The sequence below is a fragment of the Stenella coeruleoalba genome, assembly GCF_951394435.1.
Source record: "Stenella coeruleoalba genome assembly, chromosome: 9".
Taxonomy (NCBI): Eukaryota; Metazoa; Chordata; class Mammalia; order Artiodactyla; family Delphinidae; genus Stenella; species Stenella coeruleoalba.
Window position 1 is genome coordinate 77,497,273 of NC_137155.1, and position 27,165 is coordinate 77,524,437.

Consider the following 27,165-nt stretch of genomic DNA (forward strand, 5'->3'; position numbering starts at 1 on the left):
TGCTACTAATAGTTGACTGCAAACTATAAACTATGAATAAACCACACTTCTGGATTTATGAGACTGAAGAGGTATCAGGGCCTAAGAGAGCAAACCTAAGCTCTGGAGTCCAAAGACCAGCGTTTGAGGTCTTTTGATTTGTTAAGTAATCTTCCCTAAACCTCAGTCTCCTTGTCTATAAAATAAATTCATTATATCATCTGCCCTTGTGGATTCACAGGATTATTGTAGAGATCTAAGACAACAAGGTCAGTAAGTTATAATTAGCCTTCTATTTTATGAAGGTGGCTTAAATTTGGTGAAACTGAAGTAGAAGGCAATTAAACATGCTCTATCTGCTATGTCAATATATTTACCAAAAGGCATTATATTTTGGGGTGTTTTTTGCTGTTGTTGTTGTTCCAATCCCATCAGTTTCAATTCCTTCCTTCTCCACGCTTTTTCTTTTTTTTTTTCCACACACACACACACACACACACACACTGTATTTTATTTTTACTGACACCAAGCATTGTAAATGGATGACCACAACAAAAGCAACAATGATTGTAATTATCAAGCATGAAACACACTCATACTATGTCATAATATTGACATTCAGTCCAGGAATCCTCCACTGTAACAGCTCCTTTACTTTAAGTGAAAATTGATTTGTATATTTTTTGCCTCTGAGTCCTTGTGGGATTTTTTTTTTTTTAATTCGAACAGAAAGTCACAAAAATTATAATCATCCTCATCAGTTCACTCAGTCCCATGTAATTTTTTTTATCTTGATCTTTTGTTAGCACTTTTATGAATTCATCAGTTTTCCATTAGAGTTCTGAAAATGCTTATTCATTCAGTTCAGCAGTATAGTCAGTTCCCAGACACCTGTCTCCACGCTTTTTCTACTTTATCAGCACTTCTGATGAAATCATCAAGGTCCCCACAAAGAGAAGCTGCTGTATGTGCATCACTGACCCTGCTCCTCTCACTCAGTCCAGAGGTTACACACACACCACACATCCTCTTCCACAGACATGAGCTCGGGGACACACCCAAGGCTTTCCATCCTGTTCTGTAACCCTCTAGAAATTCATCTAAACTATCACATATTCAGCCAGACCCTTGAAGAAGTTCAACTTATGACAGTGTGTTCAGCTCAGGTACAATCTAAATACAAGTAGGCAACTGAAAAATGCTGATCACAGGTCCAGAGTCCTGCCCACACTGTTGGGCACATCTCTCTGGATTCTCTCTTAGCCTCAGGGCTTCAAGAAGAGCAGTGCCCTTCCAGACACAGACAGCTTCCAACTCAGGTTAGGATTCTGGGGAATGCATTTCTCTCCCTAAAGCCTCCAAAAGCCTCAAGCTAATACTTGATTCCTAGCCTATGAATTCCACATCTGAATCTCTAGAATGATGTAGTACCTCTCCAGAGGGTGGTAACAAGGTGTGTTGTCTTTTCACTCTCTGCCCTTGGCTTGGTTCTCACAACTTACGGTCATCTCTGTTACCCAATTTCTCTCAATGTTCTATGTATTTCTATTTATATCTATTTCTCAACAACTTGGCTACTTTTAAATTTCATACACATTTAGATAAGCACAGTACTAGTCTTAAAACTTACATATTCATAAATACATTTTTCTTTGAAAAACACAAAACTTCAATAGTCACATGCAGTATGGGATATATCTCCTTAAAGTGCTGGAAAAGTTCACTATCTTGATTTGGGAGGTAGTTAATACAGGGCATATACACATTCATCAAGCTGTAAACTTAAAATCTGTGCACTTTGCTATATACATGTTATGCCTAAAGTTTTTAAAAAGAAGAAAAATCCCCAACAGAGAGGATTCTTCAGAGAGACAGGACAGAGACAGACACAGAGGGAGGGAGGGAGAGTCTATCAAATACTCACATTTTTCATTTAGCAAAAGGAAAAAAATCTTATTCTCAGATCAACAGCATTATAACCTCAAGTCTATTTTAAGAGACTAAAATTTTATTTTTACCACTGAAGTAAATTAATGCATCAATTTACTAGAGAATGATTTAGACAAAGAGTTCTCAGAATTAAAAAGAAACTCATGGCTTTTGTTTGAAATCTATTTCTGTTCATACGATTGTATAAATAAAAGTAAACAAAATATGGTATTCAATATGCCCTATGAGACTCTGTACTAGAAACTTCAAATTATATTTTTCATCCATTCAAATATTAGTTGACACCACTGTGTGCCAAGCACTGTGCTAGATACTTCGGAATATATTGTATGATTCTGCAGGCAGGATGGTTTTCTCTCATGCACTAAGCATGATTATATTATGCTTAGTGCAGTATTAAAATTCTTCTAAGTCTGGCAGTTTGAGAAATTCAGGCACTGCTTTAAGAATAATCTATAAAAGTTACCACTGAATTTAAACATCTTATATAAGGATGGATATGTAAAATACATAATGTGCTCCATTTTAGATAATATACATTCAGGTACCTGGGTTTAAGAGGTATGCATGGAGATGAGAAAATAAAATTATGCTGGCTTTATCTATACAAAACTCTTTCAGCTCACAGAAATCTAAGTACAGAAAGAAATGTGGTACAGTATATCAAAGTTAACAATTTACCTTTGCCATTTTCTCTGCCAATTGCAAACGACCATCAAGTTCTCTTCTGATCTGGGCTGCTTGTTCATCTGCATTATCCAACTTAAAAATAAAACAGAAATCACACATACATGATTACTTAATGGCAGTGACCTACAGATTAAAGCAAAGACAAAATGACTCTGAAAAAAACTTTATAAATTCTCTCAACTACCTACTGAGAACACAGAAAGTTGTTTAATTAGATTGACACTCTAATTAAATTTCTTGGGCACTTTTCATTGTGGTTTGCTCACAAAAAAGGTAATAAATCTCTAAGGTTAATAGCTCAGCTTACCAAAAAATCTAATTATAATAATTCTTTGCCCAACCTGTCCACAACAGAGCTAAACCAAGAAGTCCTTGTTTCCTTGAGGATGCATTAAGCTGTCATTAAGTTTATTCAGGCCATCCTTCTGCCTTCATTAAGGTCAGTCCTAAATAGTTCAAAATAGATAAATCTCTTGTTTTGCTCTTTCAAATTCCCAGAATGCATTTCTGGATAGTGAGATACTGAGTAATGTTTCACTTTTTTCCTTGATCTTTCAAAAAATATTTCCTTCATTTTTATAATAAGTTTTTATTTGTGCTAAACTATCAAGGCACTATTTGATTGATTGCTATAACTTTCTACCATTTAGGTCTTCATATGCTCCTCATTTTAGTACCAACAGGCTCATACTGCCAAGAAATCCCTTCACAGACCGGCACCACGTTAGAATTCCATTCTCTTGTTCTAAATTTGATTGAAAGCTTAGCATGCTATCCTCATTTTTATAGATATTTCCATCTACATGGAATATTACTTTAACTTCTCCACTGACATAATCCTTAACTTTTTCTATAACCTCTTTTAACTTTTCCTCATGATTCCTTCTACCTCCCTGTATTAGTTCATTAAGACCTCTTAAATCGAGGCAGTCCTATGGGCCATGCACAGTGTGGGCTGCACTGGGTGGGTTACAGATGTGAACAAGGCCAATGTTTCTCTTTAATTCCTTCCCCTCTCCCACTTCCCTCATTAAGAAGCCTAGACCACACAATACAACCATACTTTAGTAAAAGTCCATCTAAAAATTGGATTAGTACTGAGTACAACATTAAACACCCAGAAGAAAAAGATTAACTTGTCCATTTGCTGAAGAACTACAAATTTACCATGTTACATTAAAAAAAAATAGCCTTAATAAGAAAAATTCTGAAAAAGATGAGTAGGGGCAAAGCAGCTCAGTAGGATGGTGGTGTCGGAATGTATACGAAGGGTCAAGAAGAAGGGTAGGTGCTCCAGTAAGAGGGCGCCAAATGTCTGGAGGTGAGAGCAGACAGTGGTTTGGGGAATGGAATGGGGGGAGAGGGGGAAGAAGGCAAGGTTCATGAGAGATGGAGCTGGACTATTTTATAAGCTGGGACTATTTTATAAGCCTACTCTTTGCAGGCAAATTAGGGAGGTTGGAATTGGTTCCTATAGCACCGGGATTTCACCAAGAGGTTTCAAACAGGACTTCGGAAAGGTCACTGTGCCTGTCTCCATCACAAACAGGTTAAGAGGGACACAAGGAAGTCTACCTGTCCCTCTATATCAATCCATCTATCTGTTTGTTTAACAGATCTAAGGTCACCTTTCCAAAAAATACGTTCCCAAGTTTATATAAAAAAATCAACTCTATTTAAAAACAAGTTTTTAAATAGCCAAGATTTTCTTAAACTAAATCCTTGTTGTAAAGGAGTTGCTGTCATCTCAAAAGAAAATACACTTTTTATTTTAATTGATTCATATTCAAAATCAAACAGAAACAAGTCTCTCTGTTCACTGCATCTGAAGTCAAAATGACTTACATTAAAAACTAACAAAATTATTAAGGAAAAACATAGATGATAAATGCCTATTCCAGGTAACCGAAATCAAGGTCCTAAAAACAAAAATTATGTGTAAGAACCCTAACTACAATACCTCAAATACAGTAAACGTAATATGGGGTATCTTCTCATTTTGCTTAAATGCTGATAAATATTTTTCCACAAAAAATAAAATGGTTACTTGCAGTGAAGAGTTACAGTTCCACCAAGAAATAGCATTTAACATCTTAAAGCCTTAAAAATTCTCCTTCATATTTCACCACAAAATATTATTTAACATCTTTAACTATTTGTATCTTCAGATTAACAGTTCTTATTTAACTTTAAATGGAATTGTTTCAGTCACTTCTGCAGTCTGCAAGTGTTTTCTTTCTCAGAGTTTTCTACTACTTTAAAAAAATATTAATGCCTTAACTGCATATGTCTGAAAACATATAGACAAAGAAAAGCAGAGCATTACTGTACTAAACTGTCCGTTAATAGCAATCAGAGACTGAAATGTGACTGATGACTACAGTGCCATTTCTGTGAAACTAGAAAAGCACACTCCCAAACATGTTTACAAAAAAAAGAGGAAAAGCTAATATAATAAAGACAACCAATAAAACTTTTTACTGGTTGTCTTTGTTTTATGTAATGCTAGACAGAATTCAAGGAGGTAAATCAGCTGGTTAACTATAAGTAAGAATTTTAGTTTACCATTCCATGTGCCATATGTTTTATTTTCTTTTGAGTATTACCAAACTCAACACAGTTGAAAGTTTATATAATTTTTATGAATGCTTTTTTTTAAACATCTTTATTGGAGTATAATTGCTTTACAATGGTGTGTTAGTTTCTGCTTCATAACAAAGTGAATCAGCTATACATATACATATATCCCCAGATCTCCTCCCTCTTGGGTCTCCCTGCCTCCCACCCTCCCTATCCCACCTATCTAGGTGGTCACAAAGCACCGAGCTGACCTCCCTGCGCTATGCGGCTGCTTCCCACTAGCTATCAATTTTACGTTTGGTAGTGTATATATGTCCATATATGTCCACTCTCTCACTTTATCCCAGCTTAGCCTTCCCCCGCCCCATATCCTCAAGTCCATTCTCTAGTAGGTCTGTGTCTTTATTCCCGTCTTGCCCCTAGGTTCTTCATGAATTTTTTTTTTTTTTAAGATTCCATATATATGGGTTAGCATACAGTATTTGTCTTTCTCTTTCTGACTTACTTCACTTTGTATGACAGATTCTGGGTCCATCCACCTCACTACAAATAACTCAATTTCGTTTCTTTTTATGTCTGAGTAATATTCCATTGTATATATGTACCACATCTTCTTTATTCATTCATCTGTCTCTGGACACTTAGGTTGCTTCCATGTCCTGGCTATTGTAAATAGAGCTGCAATGAACACTTTGGTACATGACTCTTCTTGAATTATGGTTTTCTCAGGGTATATGCCCAGTACTGGGATTGCTGGGTCGTATGGTAGTTCTATTTGTAGTTTTTAAGGAACCTCCATACTGTTCTCCATAGTGGCTGTATCAATTTACATTCCCACCAACAATGCAAGAGGGTTCCCTTTTCTCCACACCCTCTCCAGCATTTACTGTTTCTAGATTTTTTGATGATGGCCATTCTGACTGGTGTGAGATGATATCTCATTGTAGTTCTGATTTGCATTTCTCTAATGATTAATGATGTTGAGCATTCTTTCATGTGTTTGTTGGCAATCTGTATATCTTCTCAGGAGAAATGTCTATTTAGGTCTTCTGCCCACTTTTGGATTGGGTTGTTTGTTTTTTTGATATTGAGCTGCATGAGCTCCTTGTAAATTTTAGAGATTACTCCTTTGTCAGTTGCTTCGTTTGCAAATATTTTCTCCCATTCTGAGGGTTGTATTTCCGTCTTGTTTATGGTTTTTTTTGCTGTGCAAAAGCTTTTAAGTTTCATTAGGTCCCATTTGTTTATTTTTGTTTTTATTTCCATTTCTTTAGGAGGTGGGTCAAAAAGGATCTTGTTGTGATTTATGTCGTAGAGTGTTCTGCCTATGTTTTCCTCTAAGAGTTTGATAGTGCCTGGCCTTATATTTAGGTCTTTAATCCATTTTGAGTTTATTTTTGTGTATGGTGTTAGGGAGTGTTCTAATTTCATTCTTTTACATGTAGCTGTCCAGTTTTCCCAGCACCACTTATTGAAGGGGCTGTCTTTTCTCCACTGTATATTCTTGCCTCCTTTATCAAAGATAAAGTGAGCATATGTGCATGTGTGTTTATCTCTGGGCTTTCTATCCTGTTCCATTGATCTATATTTCTGTTTTTGTGCCAGTACCATACTGTCTTGATTACTGTAGCTTTGTAGTATAGTCTGAGGTCAGGGAGCCTGATTCCTCCAGCTCTGTTTTTCTTTCTCAAGATTGTTTTGGCTATTTGGGGTCTTCTGTGTTTCCATACAAATTGTGAAATTTTTTGTTCTAGTTCTGTGAAAAATGCCACTGGTAGTTTGATAGGGATCGCACTGAATCTGTAGATTGCTTTGGGTAGTATAGTCACTTTCACACTGTTGATTCTTCTGATCCAAGAACATGGTATATCTCTCCATCTGTTTGTATCACCTTTAATTTCTTTCATCAGTGTCTTATAGTTTTCTGCATACAGGTCTTTTGTCTCCTTAGGTTTATTGCTAGATATTTTATTCTTTTTGTTGCAATGGGAAATGGGAGTGTTTTCTTAATTTCTCTTTCAGATTTTTCATCATTAGTGTATAGGAATGCAAGAGATTTCTGTGCATTAATTTTGTATCCTGCCACTTTACGAAATTCACTGATTAGCTCTAGTAGTTTTCTGGTAGCATCTTTAGGATTATGAATGCTTTCTTAAAGGTTGACTCCTCAGTTGAGATAACTGCAGTTTCACATGCAGTTGTAAGAAATAATTGAGAGATATCCATTGTACACTGCCCAGTTTCCCTCAATGGTAACATCTTACAAAACTAGACCATCATGTACAACCAGAATACTGATTGATACAGTCATCCATCCTATTCCAGTTTCCTTAGTTTTATGCACACTCATTTGTATGGATTTCTATACAATTTATTATCTGTCTAGGTTCACTCAGTCACCACAGTCAAGATACTGAACAGTTTTAACATCATATGTTGCCCTTTTATCACCACACCCACTTCCTCCACCCAATCCCCAGCTGGTTAGTTTTATACAATGTACCTCATTTTCAGAATGTTTAAAAATAAATTTAATAAGGCAAATAGATTTTAATTTCCATTATTAAATTGGAGATGTGCTCCCATGCACGAGAGATTAACATTTATAAACAATGGATTGGGGCCACAGACCTCTTTAATCTACACGTTCACTGCCTAGGTGCTTTCCTCAAAGCGCATGGCCATAAACAGCATCTATTCACTGATAACTCCCAAGTATGTATTTATAGCTCCAACCTCTCACCAGAGGGCCAGTCTGTTACTTTCAACTGCCTACCTACCATTTCAACCTGCATGAAGACAAGGCACATTGCATTTAACATGCCCCAAATGGAATTTTGATTGCCATCTCCCCACCTCAATCACTCCTTCCGTGAGCAATGCCATGTCATATAAATGGCACACCTATTTACCATTTGTTCAAGCCCAAAGCCTAGGTCTCATCTTTGACCTCTCTCTTTCACAGCCCACAACCAATTCAATTAGAGTTATGTAGTGAAACCCAGAATCACATAGTTGAAGGCAGACCAAATCCAGGTACTCTTACTCCTTGGCCAAGACTCTTTTTTTGCATGGTGTAGTGTATCTCTAGCCACTTGAAGTGCATTTCACTTTGTCAATACAGTTGTATACATCATTATGGTGAAAATAATCTTTTCTTTTCTGAAAACTTGGTTTTTGCACACTACCTCCTCTCCTCCTTCCCCTCAAGAAAAAAAAAAAAGTAGAAAAAAGCCCATATGGATGGTTTAATAGATGTGGGACATCAGACTTTAAAATGTTGGTGATGTATCCATTTCTAGTGCCTGATTTGGGCTGTGAGATAAAGACAGTGGGGATAATTTGGGGACCATGGAGTTGGTGATAGAGGCCAGAGACAAGTCCTCACTCCACAAGGACATCTTTTAATTTCATTTTCTTTTACTTTAAATTCCTGATTACAACACTTTATATGACAATAGATTACTTATACCTCACAGATATCCTTTCCTGGCACAGAATATTTTCCAGGTCTTTCAAAGAGGGTCATTCAACCCTGACAATAACAGATGCCCAAACGTATCTTTATTCTCTGCAATGCCTTGAGTATCTATTATACAGAACATTTTATCACTTTAATTATCAAAATATTTCAATGTCTTGACAAATATTCAGTACTTTTATTTTCCTCCTGTTCATTACACAGGGATTGCTGTTTCCAAATTCAGAATTCTCTTGGCTATGAAGTTCTTAACCTGGACCTTCAGGAGTCTGGACCATTCAAGTTGGGAGCAAAATTTGGAGAGATATGCACTTTTCTCCTTGAGGAATTGTTTGAATTTCATAGCTTACCCAAAGGGGTGGTTAACTCAAAAGAGGTAAAGAACCATGGCTCTAGGAGAATCTTCTTTATAGAAGTCTCTATTCATTTCTTCTAGAAGAGGCTGTCTGGCTTCTCAAACATAAGCAATGGAAAATGGCCACCACAGGCCTACATCAACCTTACCCTTTCGAAGATTTGTTAAATTCTTCATAAAAGGACACTAAGACAAAGGCTCTGAACAATGTTGACTGAATGGCCCACAATTACTTTACTAACTCTATGTTTTTTATACACCTACTGTACAGCAAGCACTGCTGAAAGCTATTCTGTAGCTGCAGAAGTAGTGGCCTTCCAGGAGTTCACATTTCATACAGAAAACAGTAAAAACAGCATTTAAAACAGAACAGAATTGCCACCAGAAAGCTACTGATCAAGGAGTGTGGGAAATCAGTGATGGAAGAGATGTTTTTCCTGGTTGATAATATCAGGATGAATTTGCTAAAATGGAAATATTAAAAAATGGACTTTGAGGAATAGAGAAAATACTGATCTGATGCCGCATCTATTAGTCTTGACTTGCAAATCTCAAACCCTGGGCTCTCTGGGTCCCAGTCCTCTCAAGTTCCATGGAAACAGTTCTAAAAAGAGAAAGTCTCAGAAATCAACAAATCTCCCTTTGCAGAAGTCCTTGGGAAGACCCAAAGACTTCATTGGTAGCCAACTATCTTACAGGTAAGAAAATTTTAAACCGCATAAGAACAACCTTACCAAGTTTTACCCAACAGCTTCATTTTATAGCATCTGATATCATTCTTCTAATGCTGTAAAAACTACAAACATCAAATACTCAAATTCATTAAATTTGCTCATATCTTCAAGAAAAAAAAAGCACTTTTCATAGCACTGTTTAGCATCATTGCCCTCTATGATTAATCTATTTTCTAGAACCAGGATAACTGTCTTCACATTAATATTGTCAATCACTAAAAATGGGGATTAATAGCTCTGTTTTTCCATAATGATGCCTTTGTTTGCGCTAACCCTAGTCAATTGTGCCCTTCTCCCACTGAAAAAAAAATTAGTTCTTTTCTGAGTCCCCAGTCCAATTACGGCATATCTCTTTTCAAACAAATTATATTCTGTTACTTTCTTATAACATTCACCTTTTAGTATGAAATATACAAGTAGACTAAGATTTGCACTGTTACATAAATAGTGTTTTCCCTGAGATTAATTCATTTGCTGGTTATTCTGTTTATATCATCTATAAATCTGGTGATCTAGAGATAATACATCATGAGAAGAAATTTGCACAAACCTAACCCCAATTCCAAAAGAACACTCCACCCAACATTATAATTTTCTCATAGCCCAGTGTTTGACTTATTTGACAGTGCCAAATATGCATGGATTTTGTAACACAGCCTAAAAACCCTGATCAAAAGCTGTATTAAGAATTAGCAAATTCATTTACTTCATCAATAAATTTGTTAATTTTCTACCATCACTTGAATCAAATTACTTATCGTGAAGATAGAGTACTGATTGTTCCTGCTCTGTTTTCTGTGCTGAGCCCCCTCATTCTCTCAGCCCATAAGCACACACAGTTGGTCCTTAGCTGTTCTAGACAGAGTGCCTGCTGTTGTACATGATGTCATGACATAACTCAGCACATAGCTCTGGCCTCTTCTCCTGAGTCCCAGTTCTCTATCTCCAGTTGAAGGCAAGGTCTTTCCTTTCAGGCATCCAACAATGGCCTCAGCTAAGACTGAAGTGTCCTTTACAATCCACTCTTCTTCATGGCTGCCCTGTTTCTACACATGATTCTCACTACCCTTGATCAGGCTAACATCTTAGAAGAGGAGGAGGAGTAAAGGGCAGGGGGATGGAAGGATGGGTGGAAGTGAATGAAAATAAGTGGGTATGAATGAGAAAGAATGATACTCAAACATCTCAGCTTAGTTTTCAGGTCCACCCTATTTTGTACCAATCTCACTTTTTAACCTCTTGGATACTTGCATTATGTATACAAATTAGTTTGCTCATTATATACAAAACATATTACATTTCCCCAATCATATACCTTGTTTGTGTTTCTCCTGCCTGGGATGCTCTTCTTACCTACCTTCATTGTCCAGATCAATCTCCAAATCTTCTGAGAAGACTACCTGCCTACCTATTGGGTAACAAAGCAGGTACTATCTGACAACATGTCTTTCATAGTAGTCTTCTCATTATTCAACTTCTGAGATATTTATGACCCCTACCTCACACCGCAATATATGACCCTTGTTAGCTCACCCTACCACCCTAACAAGAGGCCTAAACCAATCCATCGCCAATGGTGGGATTTCCGTAACCAGTCCCAGTTTTAATGTAAATGCAAGGAATAATTCCACCTGTATTTGAAAGGTTCTTGGACCCTAACATCCCTCCAGACTGACCCATCTTCCATGAGGCAACCTCCCTCAAAAACAGAAACAAAAAAGTCCTTCCTCCCCACTACCTGATCACTGACAATTAGCCAGCAACTCCAAGGTAACTAAAACTCTTTCTGCAACTTCGTGCAGCACAAAGAGCACAAGGAAGTGAAGTGATCCCCGTATTCTCAAGAGGGACGCATTGCCTGGATGCTGTTACGTCTGAGTCAGGGAGCACTCGGCTGCTAAAGGCACAGCCTGTAAAGATCACTCTCACGTCTACTTGCTAAACTGTGCATAAGAAACCTGGCTCGGAAAGAGCAGTTCTGTCGCAGCTTCTCAGAGAACAGTTCTGAGAGTCTTAAAATTGCATTTCCCAAACCACACTTCCCTTTGAATACTACTTAAAAGTAGGGAAAAGATGAACAAGTTAATGAGATATAAAATTAGCCTATGTGAACTGAACTAAACTATATTAAGTAATGGAAAAAAATGTTCAAAAGTAAGAACGCAAGAACTTTAACCTCAAACACGAAAACCAGGGGACTTTGATAGCCTGGAGACTATGCATACATTATTGCCTAAAATGGTAGGTATAACTTCGCAAATTTTTGCACATCATGAAATTTTCCTTAGGATTCCATTTGGTATTAACATTTTACCTTCTAGACAGAAGTCATGAGCTAACATTTTCAAGCAATTATTTACTAACTATACTTCCCTCAATAAAATAATTGAATATACATTTACATTAATAATGATGAAACGGAGAGATTTTAGCACTAAGTAAAATAACACAGACACTATCAGTGACTTTAGAGGATGCTGTCAGAGCAGATTAGAACTTTAGCCTCATCAGGACTAGTAAGGTGAATTTATACAGCACTGGACTCATGGGCCCAGCCGCTCCGCGGGATGTGGGATCTTCCCGGACCGGGGCACGAACCCGTGTCCCTTGCATCGGCAGGCGGACTCTCAACCACTGCGCCACCAGGGAAGCCCTCTTGGTTCTTCTTTTAACCCACTCCAGTCAGGTTTACTCCCAACCACTCCAAAAAGTCTTCCCTTGTCAAAGCCAACAGTGGCTTCCACTTCACAAACTCAAGGGTCACTTCGTTGCTGTGTGGCACAGGTAAACTCTCTCCTTGCAATGTCTTCCCACGGCTTTCCTGACACCACACTTTCTGGTTTCCTCCCTCTTCGCTGGCTCTTTTGCCTTTGTGCAGCCTCTAAATCCTGGCATCCCCAGGCCTCTCTGTCGTTGGCCCTTTTTCTTCTTGAGCCCCAGACTCTCCCAGTATGATTTCATAATGTCTCATGACTTAAATTAAAACACTAACTTTATCAAAATGATTTCCAAATCTTTATCTCCAACTCTGACCTCTCACTGGAATTTCAGACTTGTATATTCAACTACCACCTGCCATCACATGGACGTCTAACATTCTTATTTCATCAGGTACACAACAGAACTTTTGATTCCCCCCGCCCCCTGCCACATATGCCCCTGCCCCAAAATATTGCTCCATGGGAAGAGGGACTGCAATATATGGAGAGCCCTGATCAGTGGCTGACCAGAGTAGGTGCTATATTGAAAGAACACCCTCATCAAAGATGCACCATCAGAGCACAATTAATAGAAATGCTGCATCAGATAAATGCTGGAAATGTAAATGGGAGACAGCCATCAAAGGATACTATCTTTTCTATAAAACGTGAGTGAGGGGAATAGGTGGATGTTACCCGTAGTTCTGGAGGATGGTATGTCTTAAACTACAGACTCCAGCTGATCCCTTTTTCTGCTTGAATTCCTGGGCTTTCATCATGTCCCTTTTAAGGCAAGTAGGTGGTCTAGTGTTCTGACTCAGGCCAAAGCTCCCAAGCGCGGGAGCACAGAAGAATTCCGAAGCACAAAACAGGGCATGGATCCAAGAGGATGTGACGAGACACCCAGGTGAAATCCAGTAGTCTAGGAACTTCACAGGCAACACAGGAAAACAGGACCACAGTAGGGCAAGGAGCAGAGCCTCATGACTACTCAAAACATTAATATGCAGGTCCTGTTCCACTTCCTTTTTTGTGTGTGTGTGCGGTACACAGGCCTCTCACTGTTGTGGCCTCTCCCGTTGCGGAGCACAGGCTCCGGATGCGCAGGCTCAGCGGCCATGGCTCACGGGCCCAGCCGCTCCGCGGCATGTGGGATCTTCCCGGACCGGGGCACGAACCCGTGTTCCCTGCATCGGCAGGCGGACTCCCAACCACTGCGCCACCAGGGAAGTCCTCCACTTCTTTTTTAATAATGCTGCGCCATGCCCACAGGTGGGGTGAGGCAGGGGATGGGCCACATGTAATCCATTCTTTAGACCACAGAGAGTGATCTTTCCAGAACCCCAACTTGTTCCTGTCATTCCTTGCCTCACAGACCAACAGCGTTCCCCATCTTGTGATAGTTCCAAGCTCTTCCAGCTAGCATGTGAGGCCCCTTAACATTCAAGTCCTTCCCTAACTCTAGCTTCATCTGCTACTCCACCAAAACACACAATGAATCTCCCATAGACTCCAAGCCATTTCATTCTCCTCGTGCCTTCGTAAGCGTTGTTTTCCTCCAGTCTGCTGAATTTCTACGCATCTTCCAAAATTCAGGAATTGTCCTTGTTAGAACCTTCATTAAAGTTCCAACAGAGGATTGAGTTTCCAGACTTCCAAATCATTTCTTCTTCTGGGCAGAGAGCTAGACTGTTTCCCAGCCTCCTCTATACTTAGATATGACCATGGCATGAAGACCTCAGATGAACTGTCAGACCAGGGGTCCTTAAGCCTCAGCATCACGTAGGAAGCTTTTAAAAAACAGACACTTAGGCCCCACATCCACAGACTGTTTCACTTAGTCTGAGGTGGGGGCCCAGGTACCCAGTGGTTTGTAAAGCTCCTCAGGTCATTCTAATGTGGAGCCAGGGTGGAGCATTAAAGAAATCCACGCAAACTATCCAGTATCAAATTAAGAGACTGTCATCCACGTGTTCACATTACGCCCTATACACACCCTCAGAGACACACTGATTAATTATACCATTCATCACATTTTACTTGCATATCTGTCTCCTGACCACATGCAAACACCTTGAGGGAAAGAATAAAATCTTGTCATTTTTGTATTTTCATTGTTTCGCCCAGTAACTGATATTTTTAGAAGGCATTCAATAAGCATTTTTCAATGTATAAAATATATTTATCACATATATGTCATTTTGACAGAATATTTTCATTAACAACCATGAAAAACCTAAGAACAATATTCATATTATTATAGTTGGAACAGTAGATTCATATAATCTTTTATTCATTAATAGATGAAAACAGGTCATGAAGTGCATTGGCAAATACACTTTTCCCTTCCATTACTATTACAAAAATGCCTGATCTCTGAAGATTTGTGTTCTCTTATCATTAAGAAAAAAAAAAAATGTGGACATGCTGGGATAAAACCCTAATTTCTATAGGCTAGATCTAAGTAAAGAAGAAAAGTCTAAAAATAAATGCATGGAATATCTGACTGTAGCCTATATTTTTATCTGATGAGATTTGGGAGAAAGCAGAAATAAGTTAAAACATCTTTAGGAGAAACCTTACTTAGAAATATTTTTATGTAGTTCCTCTACACGTAGGCCAAAGGTAAAAAAAAAAAAATAATGCATAGTCAAATGAAGCAACACTGATAAAAGTTATAACTTGATTTAAGAATATAATACAGTTGTATTCACAATTATAAAAACAATTTTTATGGATTACAGACCTAAATGTAAGGCTAGACACTATAAAACTCTTAGAGGAAAACACAGGGAGAACGCTCTGTGACATAAATCACAGCAAGATCCTTTTTGACCCACCTTCTAGAGAAATGGAAATGGAAATAAAAACTAAAAACAAAAATAAATGGGACCTAATGAAACTTAAAAGCTTTTGCACAGCCAAGGAAAACTATTAGAGGAAAACACAGGGAGAACACTCTGTGACATAAATCACAGCAAGATCCTTTTTGACCCACCTTCTAGAGAAATGGAAATAAAAACAAAAATAAACAAATGGGACCTAATGAAACTTAAAAGCTTTTGCACAGCATAAATAAGACGAAAAGACAACCCTCAGAATGGGAGAAAATATTTGCAAACGAAGCAACTGACAAAGGATTAATCTCTAAAATACACAAGCAGCTCATGCAGCCCAATATCAGAAAAACAAACAACCCAACACCAAAATGGGCAGAAGACCTAAACAGACATTTCTCCAAAGAAGATATACACATTGCCAACAAACACATGAAAGGATGCTCAGCTTCACTAATCACTAGAGAAATGCAAATCAAAACTGCAATGAGGTATCACCTCACACCAGTCAGAATGGCCATCATCAAAAAATCTACAAACAATAAATGCTGGAGAGGGTGTGGAGAAACGGGAACCCTCATGCACTGCTGGTGGGAATGTAAACTGATACAGCCACTATAGAGAACAGTATGGAGGTTCCTTAAAAAACTAAAAATAGAACTACCATACGACCCAGCAATCCCACTACTGGGCATATACCCTGAGAAAACCATAATTTAAAAAGAGACATGTACCACAATGTTCACTGCAGCACTATTTACAATAGCCAGGACATGGAAGCAACCTAAGTGTCCAGAGACAGATGAATGGATAAAGAAGATGTGGCACATATATACAATGGAATACTCCTCAGTCATAAAAAGAAACAAAATTGAGTTATTTGTAGTGAGGTGGATGGACCTAGAGTCTGTCATACAGAGTGAAGTAAGTCAGAAAGAGAAAAACAAATACCGTATGCTAACACATATATATGGAATCTAAAAAAAAAAAAAAAATTTGTTCTGGAGAACCTAGGGGCAGGACAGGAATAAAGATGCAGATGTAGAGAATGGACTTGAGGACACGGGGAGGGGGAAGGGTAAGCTGGGATGAAGTGAGAGAGTGGCATGGACTCATATATACTAACAAATGTGAAACAGATAGCTAGTGGGAAGCAGCCGCATAGCACAGGGAGATCAGCTCGATGCTTTGTGTCCACCTAAAGGGCTGGGATAGGGAGGGTGGGAGGGAGACGCAAGAGGGAGGAGATATGGGGATATATGTATATGTATAGCTGATTCACTTTGTCATACAGCAGAAACTAACACAGCATTGTACAGCAATTATACTCCAATAAAGATATTTAAAAAATAAAAACAATTTTTAGAGAGGAAACTGATTCAATATTACTAATCAGATTCACATTTATTTAACTGAAATCAGATTCATCAATTATATATCATGATACATTTATTTTTTAAAAAAGAAGTGAATATTTATATAAATATTATAGCTAATTATTAACTCCAGAATTTCAAAAGTCAGGTATTATACGATCCAATCAGTCTTAAGGTCTTCAGTTGCTCCTTGCTGTTTCCTAAAACATAACAATTGCTATTTAATGACATTCACTCGAATATTTTCCTCAGACATTTTTTTTTTTTTGATTGAAATAAACGTCTTGTTTTCAAAGTTGTCAAGAAAGTTTAACAATATGCCGCCTGACTCAGCGATGAAGAGTATTTACAATCATGATAACAGGAACTGAACACAGCCCATCTGAACTTGTGAAACACCTGTAACTCAATCCGGGGCCCTGGATGCGGGTGGGGGGGGCGGTTGGCGAGGGGCCGACCACCCGTCCAGGTCCAGAAACAGGGAGAGAAGGCCCGAGGAGCCGGCTGGGCAGTGAGGTGCGTGCAGCGGGTGCAGGCTTCCTCTGTAGCCTTGGGCTACGTGACTCTTCTCTCCGCTGCTGCGTTCTGTTTCCCCCACGCACTACTTTTTAAGCAGGTGTTAAGCTGTTAAATGGAAAAGGGTCTAATCATTTCGGGAGGCGGGGTTCTCTCTCAACCTTCGGATTCCTGGCCCCCCCTGCGAGTGGGTGCAGGGACCGGCGCTCTCCAAGCAGCGGGCGGCTCTCACGCACACCAGAGTCTGAGTCTGCACCCCTCCAGGTCAGGCTGGAAGTCAGCGGCTTCCCTCTGGGCCGCCTTCCTCATGGGGGCAACTTCACTGCCGCACAAACGTCATCTTTAAAAGGATGCAAGAATTCCCGGAAAGCGGAGAGGACAGCGACCAGCACAAAGGGCTCACTCAATAAAAAGCACAGAAATGACGAGTGATCGCCATTCCCGAAGGGAAGTGGAGGGGTGTCCCAGGCTCCAGGTCCCGTCATCCCACAGCAACTGTCACTGTCCTTCTCTCGCTGAAGGAGGGCTCAGCTCCGGCTCCTGCGCTCTGGGCCCAGCCGGGGTCCTGCCGCCCACGCAGCTTCCCGCCCCAGGGTGGATCCTCCCAAGCAGACCTTCTGGGGAAGGGCAGGACCTGCGGCTTTACCGGATGTTAACCTTTTTCCCCTGTGCAGTAATCGTTCCCTTGCATTTCTGTACGGTTGTCACCCAACTGCAACATCCCAGACAGTTCGGTCCGTTACTTTTTCAGTATTTTTTTTTTTTTTTTTTTTTTTTTTTTTTGCGGTATGCGGGCCTCTCACCGCCGCGGCCTCTCCCGTTGCGCGGAGCACAGGCTCCGGACGCGCAGGCTCAGCGGCCATGGCTCACGGGCCCAGCCGCTCCGTGGCATGTGGGATCCTTCCGGACCGGGGCATGAACCCACATCCCCTGCATCGGCAGGCGGACTCTCAACCACTGCGCCACCAGGGAAGCCCTAATTCAGTATGTCTTTAAGTCTCCTGTAAGACACGACTTCCTCCATCTCTTGCTTTTCCTTACAATCTTCCTTTTAAGAAGCGGAGCCCTAAGGCCAGTTGGACCCTTGCTGACTGCATGCTCCTGGTGCCCTGCATCTGCTGCCGGTTAGCAGCTGGCTCACCGAGCCCCGCCGGCCCCTGAAGTCATTCTGAAGGTGCAATCCTGTTCTTTCACTGAAGGCACCCGATATCTCGTGTTTCTCTTTTTGTGATATCAAGGGCCACCGATGCTCAACGCTTAGGTCTGCTGATTCGTCGAGGGGTGCAAAATGGGGCTGCCCTGTGGTTTCTCCTGCGTTTAGGAGCTGGAATAGCTTTTAGAGACTCTACATCATCTGTTGGTTGGTATCCAGTGGTAAATTTCATGTGGTTATGGCAGGATGAATCTCATTTCCCCTTACCTGCCCAGTTTTCCAGGTTACGAACTGGTTCCCTACCACCCTCCAGGGTAACCACATAGTCTTTCCTTTCTTAACAGCATTAGGAGATCACGGATTTAAATATATCCGGTAGGCTGCACTGCCTGCCATCTTCAGCGCGTGGGAGCCTCAAGTGAGCTCCGAGTCCTCTGGACGGGACCCAGGTGGTCTTTGACAGATTCTCTGCCATCCAGCCTAACAAGGGGCTACAGGTTCATCCATACTTCCCACCCCAAACCTGCAACTGGCCGTTTCTCCAAGGGACTCTGGTTTCTTTTCGTGGGAAACAATTTCAAAACCAAAATGTGGAAATGATCTTCACTTTTTTTTTTTTTTTAAGATAAAATTCCTGTGACTTCTGATACTTCCCATACAAATTCAGGCCAAAAGGCTTTTATGCGGTCTTTTCTAGGACGTCTGCATCTCTGTTCCTCACTAGGGGAGGAGAGGACTTGACTAGCCCATAATTGCTTATTTGCTGAACCCACATCACACAGCTTCACGATAAGCATTCTAACGTGAATGGTTAGAATCACCCCCACCACTGCCAAGTACCATTCCTGAGAAATCAGGTGAACTATTCCTGTTCCCCTCACTGATTTCACAGCCAGACCTCCGCCGCCTGAGCCCTCGTTGAGCCTGCCCCGGCTCAGCGCCCATCTCTCTGGCCGCGGCGGCTGCACAAGGCTCACTTGCCTGCAGACTCCTCGGGAAGGCCCCAAGACAACCCTGTTTCCTCAGCTCCTGCTGGCTGAGGTCATCTGCGCCCTTCCAACGTGGAAGACAGTCTTCCTGAATACGATCCTTAGCTCTACCTTTTCTTCCCCTGAGAATCATAAATATGACTCCATTTTCTCCTGGCATAAAGCATTGCTGGCGAAGTCTGACAGCAATCCCATCTACTTTGCCTTGTAAGTCATTTGCTCTTTTTGCCTAGATGCCCCAAAGGATTTGCTTCTTCCTTTAAAGCCCAGTGACTTGAATAGAATATGTCTTGTTCATCCGAGTTGATATTCCCAGATCTGTGATTTGCTCCTTCAGTACCTAACTTTGACATTTCAGGAATGTTTTCTGGACTCGTAGTTTTTACCATTATATTCCTTCGGATTTCTTCTTCAAAGGGCTTTCTTTACCTAACTTCAGTACCTGTTTTTTTTTTTACTCTGCCTTAATCTTTACTCATTTCTTTTTGATTTTAAAATGGCCCTCTTTTTCACCTTCGATTTTTCTTAAGGAACAATGTGTTATTTTTATTCAGTCTCGAATTCCTCCTACTTCACTTTGAAATTAATTTGACTCTGTTTCTAATTCTCTGCTGAGTTCTGCCCCCTGGGCTGAGCTGTTCTGATCTTGCACTTCCAGGGGCCGTCATCTCCTGGCCACTCTGAACAATCCTGACCTGTCTGCAGGTGTATCTCTGACCACCCTCTCTGTCTGTGGAGATACTATTTGCCCCTCTTCTTTTTTATTCTAATAGCTTCCTGGGGGGTGGAAGCAAGAGGACTGAACTCACCATTTTCCAGTTTCACTCATTTCTGTGGTCAGTCTCCCTGAACTTCTGGGAGGCTACACTCTGGACAGCGTTTCTGGCTCCTCAGGGCTCCCTCTTCCGAGTGCAGGGCTGCCTGCTCTGCGGCCACCCCTGATTTTATCTGGACCTTCCCTTCTCCCTTGTGGCCAATGACAGGGGTCCCACTCGATCCTGAACCCCCTCCTGACGGGCTCTGCTCTGCGTGGGTCCTGCCAGGGCAGGGCACTTTACCTGGGTAAAGGAAGCCATGGGCCCCAGCAGCCCCGCGCTCCCTGCTCCTGGTCTGGACAGAACCCCTCCAGCTTCAGTTGCTGGCCGCAGCGTGACCAGCCCCAAGTCCTCCGGTGAACCCCCGAGGGCTACCTGGGGCGTCCTCCCCTCCTGCCCCTGCTAACACCACACTGCCCCGGCTGCTGGCTTGTCCCCATCCAGCTGTATTTTGGGGCTTTGCACCTAAGGTGTGCTGCCAGTGTGACCCGGGAACATGGGTTTTGCCCACAGGCAGTTGCTGTGTTTTTACGTGGGTCTGCTGTCATCCGGCTCAGACGTGGCATTTGCGGTGAACTCTGCGGGGTCATTCTGGAGGGCACTGAGACGTGAGAGGCGGGCGTGAGAGCGGGAGGCCGGGACCCTGTCCCTGGTGGGTGATTTCCAACACACCAGCTGAAGACTCTTTCCCACCTCAGAATTGGGATGTCTCTTTATTATTCATTTTTGGATGGCTTCTCTTTCTGAACACCCTGTAGCTAAGGCCCCAGGCCGAGCCTGGACAGCTCTCGCACCTGCAGGGGTCAGTGCGCCAGTGAGGCAGCGCAACAGACTCTGGCTGCAGCCTACGGACAGTCCAGGCCCCCAGGCCCCTTCCACTGGCTCCCGGCTGCCTCACCCTGGGCGGTGGCCTGGTCTCTCTCTGCCCAGCACCCTCTGATCAGCACCCCGAGCTCGAAGGGTGTGAGGATTCCATGAGAGGGCCTGCCCGAGGTGGCTGGCCTCAAGCTCGGGGCACACAGGAAGCGCTCACAGCCCTGCTCACGGACCCCTCGTCCCGACCCAACAGGGAAACAGCCTACAGGGGCTACCGCCAGCCCAAGCCTCCTGCTCCTGCGTCCAGGCATCAGCCGGGGGTGGGGGGCGGGTCTCAGGGCAGGGGTCCGGCCCTGTCCCATCACAGGAGGCTGCCACAGAGGTAGGACCCAACAGGGCAGGCCCAGAACCAGGGGACGCACGGCAGCTTGGAGGCATCCGGGCCACACGGCTTACAAGCTGAGCGAAGGGGTGTCACGCGGTTGGGGGTACCACGCAGGGAGGGGCCGGAGCAGACTTGCAACAGACTACAGTGGGGGGTTGGGTCGGGGACAGCAGGCCGGACAAAGGGGATATGAGAACCCACTTGTGCTTTGTAGAGGTTTCCTCAAGAGAATGAGTTAGTGGACGGAGTGTAAAATTAAAACCACCTTACTTCAAGGCAAACATGCATTTTGGAGACAGCTGGGGACACCTTCACACACTGGGCAACGCTTCGTCAGGTGAGATGAGCGTTTGTTATTGCTGGAGAATCTGGGTTCTCATGGCTGGCCATCTGCTGGTCCTCAGAATCCAACGGCCCCGGAGACCACGCCTCTTCCCGCAGCTCCATGTCTGGGTCCCTCCTCGGTCCCGGGGCCGCCGCGCCGCACTCCTCCTCCTCTCTCCTCCCTCGCGGATGGTGGCAGCGGCGGCAGCGGCGACTCAGACCCTGGGGTCAGGGGGACGGGCGCCCAGGCCGGAAGTGACCTTCCTGGCCGCTTCCGCCCGCGCCGCTCCCCCCTCCCCTTCCCACCCCACCTCCAGCCTCCACCCCGTCCTCGCCGCTCTAGGAAGGCGAGCCCGGCAACCCCTAGCTGCCGACCCCCCCCTCCCCAGCTAAATGGTGCGAAGCGGGCGCCCCAGGGAGCCACTTCCGGATGCGTCTAGGACAAGGGTCCTCCGTCCTCAGACATTTTGAGATTTAAAATTATACACACAGGAAAGATATATCTTGCTAACAATCATTTCCTCAGCTTTATTTTCCTGATTTGCAAGTGATTTTTGTTATCAAATGTAATTGTCTCTGTAGAATGTGCTTTTATATTTCTGCTAAAGTAGACAAATTATGTTAAAATGTATTATCAATCACATGATACTAGTTGAGAAAAAAGATGACGGCAGTGAAAGGCAGATACCAATTTCCTGTGAGTGATTCACACGTCTCTCCCTATTTTCCCTTTACACACCGTGAAAGGGGGTCTTCAGAACAGAATGCCTCATGGTTCCTGCACTTCCGGGGGAAGACTTTCACAGTGAGAGGGGCAGGAAGCACAGCAATTGCCTCCGTTGATTTTTTTTAAAATTCCTAGACCTCAAGTGCTTAATCTCCAAAGCTTGAGATTTCTAGGGGAAGGGAATCATAAACCGGAACACTATACTTTTTAACCATTCATAAATATTCCTGCTTATTCCTTACAAACACACAACCAGTTCTGTAATATTACTTAACACAGTTCTTACAGTCTTCAGAATATAAGGAATTTGGTGAGGGCAGGTGGGAGCGGTATTTAGAGAGGAAGGTTCCAGGTCACTTTGCTTTGACTCTTGGGTAAACATGGGTGAAACTTTCTTCAGTTAATGGAAGGAGATTATGAAAGATTAATGAAGGTTGCTTTCGGCAGAAAAGACCAGGATCTAGATGGCTGTAAAATTCAGTTAATTAATCCTCTTAAAAGGTAAAAGGAGGAGAATGACAGTGTATATGGTACTATGTATTCCACTACTCAGACTCCGGTCACTTAGGATTGTGTGTCTCTGCAATCTACAAGAGCCACACCCACATGTGCTAATGTCACCTCAAACCACAGCCCCAACCCAGCCCTCCTTATGCTAGCAGCTCCCCCCAGACGCCAGGGGCTGCTTCACGTCTCCACACCGGCACATGCTCCCCGCCCCCCACAGAATATTTAGCATCTTCTCATCCTGGTAACCCTCTTCATGACACACCTGAAGATTACACAATTCTCCCCAATACTGAATTCTCCTCAACCTCGAGAAGGTAGAGCCAGGGACTTACCACGCCACTGTGGCATTTACAAGAGTGCTTCCTTTGAAAAAAATTAAAGCTAGCAAATAACTAGATCTCCTTTCTATGTTACCATCTGTATTCTCTACATGATTACAGAGAATGGGTTAACGAACTGATTTAAACACAGTGTACCACGCTTTGTTGTATTTTAAAATAATCTTTAAAAGACATTTCATTTCTGTTCAAGGAAAGCTGATTCATTACCGGTACCACTTAAGTAACAATATTTTAATTCAAAAATATGTGAAATCAAAATTATTCTGAAGACTATAAAACACATAGCTTTAATATCAACTAACTTCATTTCTCTAAAAGTATGACTGTATTTATTTGAAATTCACTGCATTTCCTTCAAGTTATTCTGAAATTAAAGTCTTTACTGACAGACTAGGCTTCTTTCACCCCGTTAATATCCTGATTCAAGTAAATGATGGCTAACAATTTCAGATTCTGGTGTTGTTATGTTACTCATTGTAGAATGTACAGTTTGCGCTCTTTTCTTCATCTTTTTTCTTAGTGTTCTGTTCTATGAATGTGCACCAATGCAAACACGATATTCTCAAAGCAAAGAATCCAAAATCTGACAGGCAGTTTCAGTAGCACAAGAACTAATCCATGACATATGTGGGTTGTTCTTATGTTTTTCTGATAACATGTAAATAACTTTTCTTTCAATTATCCCTGGTTTCATAACTTAATTGTTACACATGCTATCTTCTAAATTAGTGCTTTTAAGAGTTTCCTAGAGGAAACTCTTCAATGCCTTAATTTTGAAATTAAGTTCTTGGCTCTGACCGGAAGCAATATCAACACCCATGCTTCTTCAGAAGACAGCTTCCTGTTTTTCCATTATGGATGCTAAACCTACAGCTCTGGGACAAGGGCTACAAAACCACGTGAGGCTCCTGCCAGCTTCAGGTGGCAGCCCTGCCACTGCTCCCTCCTCATTCACGTCCTGTCCTTTCCGAGTCCCCAAGAGCTGTCTGGCCGTTGCCAACCTGCACATCTCAGCAGAGCTGTCTGGCCGTTGCCAACCTTCCTATCCTGAGCTTCGGACCCTGAAGCAACAAAACATCTTTGAGATTTCCTAGGAGAACACTGTTGGCAAGAACAAGGGACCAGACAGGGTAAATAAATACAGAAGCAAGAATTTTACAGTTAGCAAGAGCCTCAAAGCCTTTCCTGAGACACAGGGAAAGTGGAGTAAATTCCACCAACATGTACCTGGAGCCAGGTGCCCGCAGCTTGGCTAGCTTTAGACCAAGCCGTTTCCCCGAGCCCTGCTCTACTAATTCCTCTCCTCACACCATTCCTTCCCTATAAAGGGCAGGCTATCTTCTGTGATTTCTATAGCCTTTTCTTTTTAAAACTCTGTTGAAAGACAACAAAGGAACAAACAAGATAGACAGGTCCTTGAGGGTAAAAGAAGAACCTCAGCTGTTTTTCTCAACAATCCATTTCCTTAATTTCTGTAAAATGATTCTTATTCCAAAGGAAAGCTCTTCCCTTACTTATGAGTATTTCTGTAATTTCTTTAAGTTAATGAAAAAATCTTTAAGCTTTTCTTTCAAATCTCAGAGCTGAAGAGAACTCTAGTTTCAGCTCAGACATGTAAAGAGCTTAGGAGAAGTCATGCCTCCTGTCTTTACAGTAAACAGCTGGACAAGCTGAAAATCAATGACTTTTCCGCACTTATCAGGGAACTGAGCTTTCAGGGCAAACCACTAACCCAATATCTGGAGACACAGGAAAAACAGAGATACTACATTTAAAGCAGAGGTCAATGGGTGCCAGAAATACAGAACCACTTATCTGACTAGTAATTCGGACAACCTACTGGAAGCTGAGTGCAGAGAGTGAGAAACTCCTGGGGTTGTAATCATAAAGGGGCTTCCACACTTTCCTGGGCTTCCTTCCAGTGACCCCACCAAGTTCTCATGGTAAGGATCCAAGAAGGTTCCCCTTGGGAACGTGGCCGGAAGAGGGGGAGAAAAGCCACTGTTATACCGCCCAGATTCTTTTCCCTAACAAAGGGGAAAGGACTTTGTTAGAAGAAAACGCTGAAAACTTATTCTAGCTGGAGGAGGAGAAGGCTGCCCTCGGCAGTCCTTTGCGGCCTTTCTGTCTTGTCTATTTGAAAAATAATAACAAAAAACCCAACATGAACAGGAGACAAGACTTCAAGGAAACAAATGGGGGATGCTTTAGCCAGGGAAGGAAATTAGGGGTGTGGGTGAGGAGGAAAACAATACTCGGGGACAAAGGTTAGAAACGCTTATGCAAGGCTTCCCTGGTGGCGCAGTGGTTCAGAGTCCGCCTGCCGATGCAGGGGACGCGGGTTCGTGCCCCGGTCCAGGAAGATCCCACATGCCGCAGAGTGGCTGGGCCCGTGGCCGTTGAGCCTGCGGCCCGGAGCCCACGGCCGTTGAGCCGTGGCCGTTGAGCCTGCGCGCCCGGAGCCTGTGCTCCGCAACGGGAGAGGCCACAACAGTGAGAGGCCCGCGTACTGCAAAAAAAAAAAAAAAAAAACAAGAAACACTTGTGCAAGTTACAGCCCTGAGACACAGGCCCATGGAAAGACTGAGACTTTACCAAATGGTAGGATGAACACTCCCTTCTCCCCAGCACCCTACCACAACACCAGCGTCGCTCCAGAAAAACAGCTGATCACGGTTAAAGAGCCGCAGATACAGACTCTCTGAAGAGGAATACTTCGGGAAGCCTCAAGTCAAGACAGGAGAAAAAGACAAGGACACTAGAAGAATGTGAAGCTTCTTGCGCCTGTGGCTACAACAAACATTAAACACAGCCAACCTCCCGGTCAGATTAACATAAATCCTCACACTAAAGGCGAATACACCGCAGTTTCTCTTACCTGATACAACATGTCTGGCTCTCAACAAAAAGTTATACAAAGCATGCCAAAAGGCAAAAGAAGAAAAAGGAACACAGTCGGTGGAGACAAATCATGCATCCAAAACAGATTAAGATGTCACACGGACGTAGTTAACTAACAAGGAATTTAAGTAACCGTTAATAATACATGAAGGGCTGTAATGGAAAAAGTTGAAAACAGGCAAGAACAGATGGATAATATAAGCAGGAGGTGGAAACGCTAAGAAAGAATCAAAGGAAATGCTAGAAATCAAAAACACTAACAGACGGGACGGGCGTATCAGCAGACTTGCTGATTCTGAGCAAAGAATCAGGACACTTGAAGGTCAGCCGAAACTTCCCTCTCTGAAATGCAAAGAGAAAGAGAACTAAAAAGCAAACAAAAAAATAAAAGGAACATCCCAGAACTGTGACAAGTAACATAAGTAGACATAACAAATATAACTAAAATACTGGCAGGAGAAGGTGAGAATAGGATATAAGGAACGTTTGAATTAATAATGGCTGAGAATTTTCCAAACGTAATGACACACACCAACCCCTAAAATTCAGGAGGCTCAGAAAATACCGAGCGGGAGAAATATCAAAAAACTCATACCCAGGCGTATCATATTTGAACTGCAGAAAACTAAGCCAAGGAGAAATTATTAAAGGAAGCCAGAGGACAAGAAAACAAACAAAACACCTTACAGAGAATCGAGGAAAAGAGCTTGATCGGACTGCTCATCAGAAGCCACACAAGCAAGAAAATGGAGTGAAATCTTTAGAATATGTTAAAAGAGAAAAAAAGCTAACTCTACATCTAATGAAATTATCCCTTAAAGATAAAGAACAGAGACTTTATCAGATATACAATAACTGGGGGAGTTCATTATCAGTAGTCCTGCCTTTCAAAAAATGTTCAAAGAAGTTTTTCAGATAAGGAAAATGATGTAGGTCAGAAACTTGGATCCACATGAAGAAAGAAGAGTGTCAGAGAAGGAATAAATGAAGGTGAAATTATATATACA

At 42.1% G+C, this 27,165-nt stretch overlaps 1 protein-coding gene across 7 annotated transcripts in view; it reads right to left on the bottom strand.

Moving 5' to 3' along the window:
* The window catches only part of CADPS2 (calcium dependent secretion activator 2), a 486,383-nt gene that overhangs the window by 309,106 nt on the left and 150,112 nt on the right, over positions 1 to 27,165 (bottom strand). For all 7 annotated transcript variants that reach the window (XM_079931397.1, XM_079931396.1, XM_079931395.1 and 4 more), the window contains one exon: positions 2,611 to 2,691. In XM_079931397.1, coding sequence (XP_079787523.1) covers positions 2,611 to 2,691 — 81 coding nt within the window. The remainder of the gene's footprint in view (positions 1 to 2,610; positions 2,692 to 27,165) is intronic.